The 12078-nt window shown below is 51.2% G+C and overlaps 1 protein-coding gene across 1 annotated transcript; it reads right to left on the bottom strand.

Annotated features, from left to right (window-relative positions):
• Positions 1-6161: 6161 nt before the first annotated feature.
• On the bottom strand, positions 6162-10171 carry POU3F2 (POU class 3 homeobox 2). The gene has a single exon (XM_069235534.1). It carries the CDS (start codon positions 10120-10122, stop codon positions 8968-8970), a length of 1155 nt encoding a protein of 384 aa, XP_069091635.1. The 5' UTR covers positions 10123-10171; the 3' UTR covers positions 6162-8967.
• Between the last annotated feature and the right edge of the window lie 1907 nt (positions 10172-12078).

The raw sequence follows: 12078 nt of genomic DNA, 5'->3' as shown, positions 1-12078 counted from the left end.
GCTAGACCCAGCCAGGGCTGCTGTGCGAGCCCTAGCCATGGTGCTGCCCAGACCCTCGCCGTGTTTCTGGCATGAGTTGGAGATGTGTTGTGCACTGAACCGCTTGCCTGCGTGGGCTGCCCGCTACACCGCGTGGGTGGAAGGGTGCTGTCTTTGTGTTTTTTTTTTCTTATGTGGGAAGTGTGTCCATGTGGTGCGCGATTGTTTATGCTGCTGGCCAGACTCGTCGGGGTTGCTGTTCTGCCTCGCGCTGTATGGTTGGTTCGAGCACTGGTTATAATGCATGTTAGACCACGTCAGTGTTGCTCTGCCGACCCTGGCTGTGTTATTCAGGTTGTGTTGCTAGTCTGACAGTGTCTAGGGTTCTTTTTCTGTTGTAGTCACCACGCAAAGACTGTAAGCTTGTGATCTTGTGGTCTTTATTTTGTGTCTGAAGTGTTATCTTTGGGAGCGTGGTTCGTACGGATATCGATCGACTTTAGAGGCACCCTTCAATATTTTGTTACATGTGCCTCACGTTTGCTTTCCCCACTGGCCCAACACGGCGATCTTCCCCGACAGAACCATTGGCGCTATAACTCTGCCTCCGGTCCAACATCACACATAAAAAGAGGGCATGCAGCCGACGTGGTTGTTCTCACAACCCAACCAGAGGACGCTCGACTTCTGCAAATGCATTTGTTTTAGAAATCGAATTATACCGTAATATTTGTTTGACAACCTAGCAACACGGACGACCTGTGCGCACACGCGCCTTTGAAAGCTATACATTATTTCGTGTGATAAAACACTTTAAAATACAAAATTTGCGGAACGATGCCAGCCTTAAAGGATCAGGAGGGTAAACTATCCCCTGTCTCAGCCTTCATTGCGCCTTCGAGCGTCACCTCCCAGAGAGCATCTCTGAGGCCGCTTCCACGGCTCGCGCACACTGGCCCTCTCCGCGGCCACAGATCAGGGGGACCACAGCCCTGTGAACGGCCTGGACCCACGCGCAGTGCCTCTTCTCAGTCCGTGGGTGGCCAGGACCACCCTGCGTTAAACTGCACCCACTGGAGATCAAATATCATCTGTGCAATCGGCAGTTGTAAAATAGACTGCCGTGATTATATTTTATAGTCGTTCTAATTTTTATTTCAATTTCTGACTTTGTTTTCTTATTTTCTTCAATTCATTCTTTATTGTTTATGCCAACTTTTTCTACTTTTTCTTTTATTTGTGATCTTTCTTTCCTTGTTTCTTTCCTTTCTTGTTTCTCTCTTTCTTTCCTTTCTCTGATACTTCGCATGTATGTATTTATTTTGTTTCTTATCCTATCTCTATTATTTTTATTTCTTTCGATTTGTGTTTGCTGCCTTCTTTCTGACATACTGTCCAATTATTTATTTTTGGTTGATTTTCTTTCTCTCTTGCTTGCTTTTCACCTATAGCTGCTAAAAATGGACTTCTGTGCCCCTGCTTGCTTTGCGCTGGTGCCCTACGTAGGCAGTGCCAGGGTGTGCGGTTCGCCTCTCTTTAACTGTCTGTGAATAGAATCAGATGTCTCCCCTGCAAAAGCACCTTTACTCCCGCCTCGCAGTTTTGTTTTCGTTCTTTAGAGAAGTGTTGATGTTCCTGCATTATTGGTATCGGCGCCACGTTCACCCGGGGATCAATGCTTGTAAACGTGACATGTAAACAGGGGAGCGCTGTCCATTCCGTGAAATGCGAACACCGAAAGAGGCAGAAATCAGTCAATGTGCGGAGGCCGGTAAACCCAAGGGGGTGCTCGAAAGGGGAGCCTGCTGGGCTAGCCTTAATTCCGAGGGGGCGGTTCTGAATCGTTTCTTCAAAGAAAACGTTTATTTTCTATTCTCAGTGATGAGCAGAAGTCACAGGCCGCAGTGGCTCTGCGCACCTTAGAGTTTCAGAAACGGTGTCTGCGCTCGGGGCGGGAGGGCACGGCCTTTGTTGCGGTTAGTAAACCTCGGTGATTGTTCGTTTTTGGTAAACATCCATGCACGGACGACTGGCCAAGGGTGCAAAGACCCCGGAGGACGCCTGCGAGGCCGTGGGGTGGAAGGAAGCCGTGTTTAAATATAGTTATTTGCGGGAAGCGCCAGAGCCGTGTAGGGATGCCGTAGAGATGCCTGGGAACAGTCACATCTGAGCACCAGGACCCGGGCCTGCTCGCGAAGTTTATCTGGCCTCATTTTCTCTCCCTTTCTATGCCTTAAAATTGCATTTATTTACACTTACTACCCGTGACAAGGTGTTGAAGAGAACGTGTGGCGGCAGATCACGCACCTCGGGGACGTTTACTGCGAAATAGGCTATTTCAAACCACAAAAAAAGTCGTTGGCAGGGATATCTTAAGGATTTTGAAACCTTGGGACAAACATATTTCGGAGCCCCCTGTACGGAACAGTTTGAACTTATGATCCAATTGCAGCTCTTTCATGCCCTCTTTGGCGCGTCTCTGACATTTCACAGACACAATTACCCAAATTCTAAATGTGTTTACATCTTATCTTCAGAAACAGCAATGTTTGTTTTCAATATGTAACCCAGTAGCTGCTCACTAATATTACTGAAAATAATTTCTGTGACACATTCTCATTTCTCATAAATGACGTCCTGTTTGGAACTAAAAGAAACTTTTTTTATGGATGGTGCATGTAACATAAACACAATACATGGCTGCAAAATGCCTGTAAAAGACTCGTATACATCGCACACAATAAATATAAATGAAAGGAAACGAAAGGAAAACAGTATCTAAAACAAGATTTGTAAGAATTATTCAAGGCACTCAGGGCGAGACCCTGCAGAACACAGCTGGCTGTATCAGGGGTCCCCTGAAAGGCTGGGGCCCTGGGCCAGAGCCCACTCTGCCCAATGCCATAAAGGGTCTCTGATCTTCGGTTGGAAAAGTACCTCAACTTCCATATGGCACTCGCAGACCATCAATTAAAGCCAACTGTCTGTTTGAGGGGGTAATATGGTGCGCAGCAACACACGCACTCTGCCTCTTGGCGCTAGAACGTAAGACAAACATACGCATAACAGGATAAAAGTCCGCCACGTCTGCAGAGGCTTTTTGACTTTTACAATGAACAAATGAGACATTCTATCCAATAATATAGGAATGCCTGTACATACAGAGCAAGACACGTGCCTAAACCCGCAAACACACACAGAAACATGCACATAGAAAAGTACACACCCGCACAGACACACATAAAAAGTATAACTCCTACCACATGAACACCACCCTCTCTCTCATGTATACACACACTCAATTCATATGTAAGTGCAGGAAAACAGTCGTGCATGTCATACGCAGAAAGACACACAACGGCAAGAACTCACACAATATGACCACACACAGAGATACCCCCATAGAAGGTGGCGCACTTGTAAAGGCGCAGGTGTTCCTGCGGCATTACAGTGTGTAATAAAAAGAAAACCGTGTGTAACAAAAAGCATACCATGAAAGGATATAGCAGTAAATATTTCTGGATCTATGTCAGCCATGAGCACACACACACATTCTTCGGACAGACACACACACACTTCGACTACTCCCATCGCCCCACACAGGCACAAACCCAGACACACATAAAGATACTAACACTCGGAGACATAAGCACAGAGGCAGCCGTGTCCCTTCCCTCTGCCCTTAAAACATATATTGAAAAGCAAAACATCTAAGGCTGTAGCAAAAAAAGATATTTCTGAAACACGGAACAGGGACAGACTAAAAACCACTTTTCTGTAATCTGTATGCGTGGTAAGTTGCAGGCTTCTTAACATTTGAGCAGTGCTTTTTTCTACGTGTGTTTTGTTGTATTTCATTTCTGTATTGGTGAGAACGAAAATCCGTTACAGCAAGAAAGTGCCCTCTCAGAGAAGGCTGCGTTCTCTGCCAGTAACACACTGTCTGTCTCTCCAATATCTCACTTCCTGCCGCTGGCCCCGGTTCATTCTCTAGATGGACAAGTGCCTCCAGTCCTTTACCACTAAACCCCACGGCCGGAAGTGGCTGTCTGAACAGACAGGTACTCTGTGGGGGCAGAAAGGAAGAGGCGGGTGCAGCACGCGCTGCCATGGCGCAGTGTGTTGCTGGTTGGTGGCTCCAGGGGGTTAGGGCTTTTAAGGGTTCACACTACCGGGAGCTAGGCCGAGGCCCTGTGATCGATAACCGCTTGTCCCGGGCTCACTGCTTAGCCGAACCCATAAATAGGAGTCCCAGAGGCGAGAGCAGGCAGCCAGTGCGGAGAGTGCCAGAAGGGCCAGTGCGCAGCGGGGGCTGGAGTAGATCACACTGGCCCGGGAGCCTCTCCATACATATGCAAAGTGAGCAGATGCCAGCTGTGTGCAGAGTACACAGGGAGCAGCGCGCAGAGAGGGGGTCCCGGGCCAGCTTGAGCCAGGAGTCAAGTTAGGCTGAGAGGGCAGAAGGTTCGTTTGGGTCTCTGCAGCTTTACGGTTCACAGTTCGGCGCTACCTGTCCTAGGTACGCTTCCAATATTCTGGTCAGGGCGAATGGGAAGATGTGTCGTTGGAGAGGCTGTCTTTACAGGGAGAGGAGAGCCGGGGCCTGGCCTGCTATCCCAGCAGCCAGGCCGCGCCACCCAGCCTGGACCATTCGTTGTCCGCTTGAACCCAGCAGCCAGTCCACGACACTCAATTTGGACTATTCATTGCCTTCCTGAAACCAACAGCCAAGCCACCCCACTCAGCCTGGACCACCCATTGCCTGCCTGCAACCAGCAGTCAGGCCAAGCCACTCGGCCTGGGCCATTCATTGCCTGCCTGAAACCAGCAGCCAGGCCAAGCAACTTAGCCTGGATCACCCATTGCCTGCCTGAAACCAGCAGCCAAGCCATCCCACTCAGCATGGACCATCCATTGGCTGCCTGAAACCAGCAGCCAGGCCAAGCCACTCAGCCAGGGCTATTCATTACCCACCAGCCTCAGGGGGACCACACCACTGAGCCTAGGCCATTCTTTCCTGACACCTTAGCAGCAGGTCACAGACACCAACTTGGCCTTGCTGTACTAGCTTGGCAGGAACTCAGCAAGGCCACTCCCTTCCCGTCACCAGCGGTCAGACCTTGCTGCTTAACCGTGCTCACTCCAGCCTAGCGCCCTTTAGCCTCTGCTATGCCAGCCTGAGAGACACTGCTGAGCCAGGGCCGGAAGCAGGGCCTGCTGGCATGGGCGCCAGCCTGCAGACAGGGTGCTGAGACCTTAAACCACTCTTGTAGGGCGCTGAAAACAGTCCTTCGTCCAATTCATAGACACACACACACATACCAACATGTGACAGTCTCCGCTCGCTCCCTATCTATGGACATGAGCTGCAGGGGACACATGCAGCCACCCCTGCCCCCCACACACCATTACATACGTATGGATCATATCTCAGACCCGCTTAAAGCACGCCCCTCCCCGCCGTCACCCTTCCTCATTAGGTCAGGAGACTGAACAAGTCTGACCGGACTGGGTTCAAGGATGAAACCCGTCAAGGACAGACAGTGCTCTTAAACACTGATGTCCTTGTGTTCAGAACGTCACCACAGCGCGTCACCAAACAGGGGTTTATTTATTATATGGTAACCAAAACAGATTCATTAAAAAACTCAGTAATATAAAAATACATACGTCACCAAAGAGAGGGTGCACCAGACCACCAAAAGTATTTCAACTGAGCTCAAATGTGAATATTCCGTTAATTAAATACGTACCCGAAAATTCACAAATGAAATTCAGACCAGGCCATGGGGGGGTGGGGGAGGGGCAATTCAGCCCCTAGGAAGGCAGCGCATCCCCTGCCTGGTGTCCCCGAACCTCCTCTGCGGGCGGGGTGCCCCTCACATGGGATGAGCCCCTCACCCTAGCCATAATGTGGCCTTTCATGGCTCCTTTTGAAACCGAACCTTTGAGGAACAAGGGGGCAAGGGCGGGGGAGGGGCGCCACGGCGCTTCCCAGCACGCAGAGGCACAAACCAGAAAGATTGTCGAATGCCAGTTCGATGAAAACAAAAGACGGATACCCCGAAACAGCCCCGCTAACCGCCCTTCTTTGAGAAATCCCGGGTGCAAACGGTTACACATATTTCCTCTCATCGGCTCCGCACGCCGTGCCAACAGACCATAAGTTATAACCAGGAAAACCATCAGAATGCATAAAATTTATTTTAAAAACTTCATTAGAAAGTATGAGGATTTTTTACACGTTAGCAAACGATTTGCAAATGCACAAAATTGAAACTGCAAGACTAATGCACCTCAGCACGACTACTCTGAAAATAAAACAATAGCGTCTGAATAATTAGATGAAACTATGACGGCCTTGTGCATTTCTCTCTTATGTAGATAATAAAATATTACTTTAACATAAATATATAAGGATCTCTGTGTTTTATCCCTTTCCATCTCACAAATACTTCCGAATGGAGCCCCCTCATTTTAAAAAAATTGTAAAGAAAAGGAACACAAATAAAAGAAAAGAAAATTTCACCTCATAGAATGTGTTCATCTATTCATTTAAAGTTAAAGGGAAACATATGTTTCTGGGACCAATTTTCGCTTAAACGTAAATAAATATACACCGAGTGAGACAGGACATTTAAAAATGATATGAAAGTATTTCCCTGGGAAGCGTTTAAAAAAATAAAATAGACAAAAGAAAAATCGTGAAAAGTTTTCTTTTTTTAAAGACAATTATTAAACATATGTACATAGTTCGCATTTGTTTTTCTGTGTGTGTGTGTGTTGTTTTTTTACTTCTGGGAGAGATGATAACAGCAGTGGGATTTGCAGGGCACAGCCACGATCTTTACCTCCGCCTATTCGAGGCTAGGAGGGTGGGTAGACGGGCATTGGATCTGACCAGAGATATGACGCATCTCCGGGAGCTCGCGCCCAGTGTTTACAAAAGCAGCATCTTGCAGACACCGGAGCAAGAGGCGCGGCAGTGTCTGAGGAAAGAGATGGCAACTGAGGACTGCGATGGCGCAGCAAGATTCCAGTGTGGCAAGGGACAACCTGCACTGCCTTTTGTAGTCTACGGTCTGTGTGTTTATTCACGGGCGTGGCCAAAATGTGACTTACAATTGGCAGGTCTCTACCCAACATTCTACAGTGGGAACGAACTATGGATTGGAATGTGCCCCGAGTAATTACAAGTGGACGAGAGTAGGTTAAGCAGTCCACCAATTACCCTTTTATTGTTTTTTTGTATGTGTTTAAAAACATGCCCCACCCCCCCCTCCAATTAAAAATACCCGGAATCAAGGTGTGCGTTTTCTGTTTTTGTTTGCGTTGTTTGTTTAGGTGGGAGGAAACTTCAAGCTTCTCTGCCCTGCTTGGTTTTTCCCTTCTGCTTAAGGCCCAGAAATGATTTTCTGCTCAACCGGAAGTAGTATGTGAAGGTGTTTTTCAAAAACACATACTCCTAAACATATACTAGTAAAATCTTGATCCTACATCAGTAGGTGCTACAAAAATTAGTCCTGCACCCAAAGCGCCATCAAGCACTTTTCCACCATATCTGGCAGCAGTGGAGTTAGAACAGTAAATTGTCCCATCCCAAAACATGTGGTTTCGGCTTGATTGAGAGATGAACTACAAGTCGCACTCTTTGTAAGATAATACATACAAAAGACGGAGATTTTGAGGCATATACTTTAGGCTTTATATTTTGCGAATAGAAGTTTGCACACGGGACTAACATAGGGCAAAACGTGAAACCAAAGGTTACATTTCCTTTTTTCAGCCATTTCTCTAAGGAAGGGGCCATAAAACGATGGTGTGTCCTGTAGAAGTCGCACCACGGAAAGGGAGCAGAAATAAATAGAAACAACATATATAAACAAAGTTTCTGCTTCACAACCCTTCTGGAAGAGTTTATTATAATTAATCTTGCAAATGAAACCTGTTTAGAGAGTGGCGTGGGGACACGAGTTTGCTGGCCTGTTTTCTCTGAGATGAGTAAAGATGGTTCGACGGTCCACGGGCATCTGGACCTGCTCGCGTGCCCCCTGGCGCTCTCCAAGGTGCCAGTGTCAGGCATAACTGACTTTGCTTCTTGGAATAAAGCAGTCAGGGCGCCTATAGATTCACATCTTCCGCCCATCTCATGTTAGGCCGCCGAAGATGACGTATACTTTAGCTGCAGCTGAGCCAAACACGCAAGTTTAATGCCTGCTCTCTCCACAGCTGCAAAGTATAGCCTGTGATAGGAGCTGCCTTTTAGTGGACTGCTAAGACTTACATTTGTTTTCATGTATACAAGTGCCACACAGACGCGAGTACGTATATATATGTGTGCATACACACATAGCACACACACATGTATATATGACCGTGTGTACACGTTTATATACACAAACACACACCCATATATATGCATGTGGGACACGTGTGCACACATAATACATAGTACATTGTTTACTTCTGTGAGTGTTGGTGTTGCATCGTTGTGAGAAGTTCACATACACATTTAGGAAAATAACTGAAAGGATATCACTTCCACATTCTGAAGACGCCCCATTGGCTAACACTCCCTGTGTAAAATTGCAAGTCATTTTTTTAAAAAACGAAGGTAGGAAAAAGAGCGCTAATCTCCATGAACTGATTCATGTAAACCTCAGTTTTCTTGCAGTGCAAATTCGTACGGTTCCATCCTGCTCTCTCGACAGTTTCTGGTTCTGAGTTCCAGTGGGGCTCTGAGTGGTCGTACCTTAGAGCGCAGCGCGCTGGTCCCATCAGGAGCGCGCTGCCCCGCGTCCGCCCCAGGCGCTATCTGTCTGCAGGGCGCTGCGCCTCACCGCCCCACCTCACTCACTCCTCTCCGGCGCCAGCCCGGGAGCAGCCGGCCAGTACACCCAGAGCGCAGGGGCTGCACCTGCCGCAGCCCAGAGGGTCTTTCACGAGAGAGGAGAACATACAAAAGAGGATCCGCAGCGGGGCCGGGGCTCACTGCACCGGAGTCTGCACCCCGTGGTGTGGCGGCGTGTCCCTGCCGGCCCCATACACGTCCTCGGGCCCCGGCATGGCCCCGCCCGGGGGGGTCATGCGCTTCTCCTTCTGTCTCCGGTTGCAGAACCAGACTCGCACCACCTCCTTCTCCAGCTGCAGGGAGTCGGCCAGCGCCGTGATCTCCTGCGCCGAAGGCTTGGGGCACTTGAGGAAGTGGCTCTCCAGCGCCCCCTTGACGCTCACTTCGATGGAGGTGCGCTTCTTGCGCTTGCGGCCCTGCGCGGCGATCTTGTCGATGCTGGTGGGGGAGCCCGACGACGAGTCGGCCTCCTCCAGCCACTTGTTCAGCAGCGGCTTCAGCTTGCACATGTTCTTGAAGCTGAGCTGCAGCGCCTCGAAGCGGCAGATGGTTGTTTGCGAGAAAACGTTGCCGTACAGCGTGCCCAGCGCAAGCCCCACGTCGGCCTGCGTGAAGCCCAGTTTGATCCTGCGCTGCTTGAACTGCTTGGCGAACTGCTCCAGGTCATCCGAGGTGGGGGTGTCCTCGTCCGAGTGCGGGTCGTGGTGGCTCTGCTGAGAGGGGTGCTGCTGCTGCTGGGACGGGAGCTGGTGCTGCGGGTGCGGGAGCTCGTGGTGGTCCTCGTGGCCGTCCCGCAGCCCCCCGTGGTGGTGCATGCCACCTGAGCCCAGCATGCCGTTGACAGTGAAGCCGGAGCCGGCCTGGGGGTAGAGCAGCGAGCCCTGCCCCCCAGAGCCCGTCATGCTGCCCAGGTGCTGGGTGCTGGGCCTCCAGGCGCTGTGGTGGGTGCCGTGCGCTTGGTGCAGCAGGTGCGTGGCCCTCTGCTGGTGCTGCTGTTGCTGCAGCCCCCCGCCCCCGTGCAGCTCCTCCCGCGCTGCTTGCTGCTGCACCTGCACCACCGAGGGCTTGATGTCCTGCTGCTGGCCCAGGGGGCTGCTGCTGGCCCAGGGGCTGCCCCCGTCGCCCCCGTGCGAGAGGGCGGCGATCCACTGGTGCGCGTGGCTCTGCAGGGAGTAGTCGCTTTGCACGTCCCGGTAGCCCTGCTGCTGCTGCATGCTGCCCGCCTCGGAGTGCGGCACCATGGGGCCGGCGGCGCCCAGCAGGCTGTAGTGACTGGACGCTGTGGTCGCCATGGCTCTCGGAGCTGCACTGATCCGCCGCCTCCCGGCCGCCGAGCATTTGACAGCTCCCCCCAGCTCGCTCCCTCGCCCGCCTCGGGGGCTCCCCGCGCCCCCTCCTCCCTCCCCTGCCTGGCAGAGCGCAGGGGCACGCCTCAGCACAAGCCGCCCGCTCATTGGCTGGGAAGGGCTTTGATGGACACGGGCATCCCGCCCTCATCAGAAAAGAGAAGGGCCCCCCCACCCACGAGCCAATAGACTGTGGAAATTCGGCTCCGCCCACCACCCCCTGCTAAAGCCGGAGTCGCTGAGTGAGGCCACATGGAGTGGCAGGGCGCAGGGTGCATACCGGTGCTCTGTGCAGGGTGTGCTCCATACTGCACTAGGGCACTTTGCACAGACAGAAATGGGGGAGCAGAAAGGGCGCTACATAGTTCACACACTCAGCGGAACATAGGGGTGTCCGATACCAGTAGGTGACTGTTATCCTTGCTTCTACCAGCCCGTGCACCTTCGTGCAGGTCCACAGGATGCGGCTCAGACCCCGGGATGAAGGAAGGATGCTTTGGTACATGTTCCTGTTCTCAATCTCAGCATCCCTAAAATGAAGGAATGATGCTATGATATGATTTGCTTCGACACCTGTCTCTCAACCCCAGCCCTTCAAGCGCAATGTCCCTCAGACGCAGCAAGGGTGCTCTTGTATCGGCTCCGGCTCATGCCTTCCGAGCTCTTCCCATGAACAGCAACATCCAGGGGTGCTAGAAGGATGTTCTAATACTCGGACTGTCTTCTGCATCCTAAGCCAGGGCAGCATCCCAGGAATGAAGGAAAGACGACCTGGTACCCTCGGTGGTCCCTGCTTTTCATGCTCAGTCGTAGAAGTACCACATCCCCTAAGAAAGAGAGGATGCTCTGGTACGCACCTTGGCTTCTGCCTTCGAGGTCGAGCGCTTGAAGTGCAGCATCCACTGGTGCTGGGAGGAGATTTTGGTACCCAGCCCGGCTCCTGCCTGCGAAACGAATGAAACATTCCAGGAATTGAGAAAGGATGCTGTGGTACTCACGTTGCCCCCCCTGCTTTCCATACTCAGTCCTAGAAGTGCGACATCCCTCATAGAAAGGAAGAATGCTCTGGTACCCACCCTGGGTAGTGCCTTCAAAGCCGAGCCCTTGAAGTGCAGCATCACCGGGTCGAAGCGAGTTCATCATCACCGGGATGGAGGGAAGATGCTCTGGTACCCGCAGCGACTTCTGCCTCCCACGCCAAGCCGGTGAAGCGCAGCATTTTGCGGGGTGAGGGAAGATCCCTCTGGTGCCCATCCTGGCTGCTTCCTCCCAAGCTCAGACTCTGAAGTGACCGTGCGTGGAGCCGCTCCCGTGGTGGTCACGCTACAGAGACAGAGCAAGTCCCAATATTTTACTTGCACCTTCTGTCTTCTCGACGATAAGAAGGGAGCATGTTGACTACACCTTGGGGTGGACTTTGGGGTCAGATGGCATCCTTTCAGCTAGGACGACGCTTCTGCTGCAGCCAGAGTCCACCGTTGCGGGGCTGCCAGTGCAAACACAAACATGCCCACATACTGCCCCTATAGGCTCCCATGGAGGAGACTGCGGGCGGCAGCTCTAGGAAGAACACGCATTTTAACTGATACACTCTGTTCTGGCTGTGCGCGTATCACAATTTCTGGCCGGGCATCAGGTGTTCTCACTGAGGCGATGCTGTCGTGCCGGAAGCTGGCACTATAATTTAAAGCTGCAGTAACAACCCTATAACACTAAGTGCCGTTCCTCTATCTCCTCCTTAGTTACATGCTGTTTTTGTTTAGCTCTCGAAATAAAGAGAATATTGCTAATTTTTGTGCCGTTGCTCGGTCCACAGTTTTTCAGGACGGAAGCTTTCTCTGGCCGAGAAAAACGCGCAAGTTTATGTTGCAACCGAAAGCCACGACCGCAAGGTAAGAAAAT

Source organism: Pleurodeles waltl, chromosome 5, assembly GCF_031143425.1.
Source record: "Pleurodeles waltl isolate 20211129_DDA chromosome 5, aPleWal1.hap1.20221129, whole genome shotgun sequence".
Taxonomy (NCBI): Eukaryota; Metazoa; Chordata; class Amphibia; order Caudata; family Salamandridae; genus Pleurodeles; species Pleurodeles waltl.
Note: the sequence above shows the minus strand (reverse complement) of the source record. Positions and strands in the feature narration are given on the sequence as shown.

What these genes read in the sequence shown, in the direction of transcription:
- POU3F2 (XM_069235534.1), bottom strand. Translation starts at nt 10,122, where the DNA reads ATGGCGACCACAGCGTCCAGTCACTACAGCCTGCTGGGCGCCGCCGGC.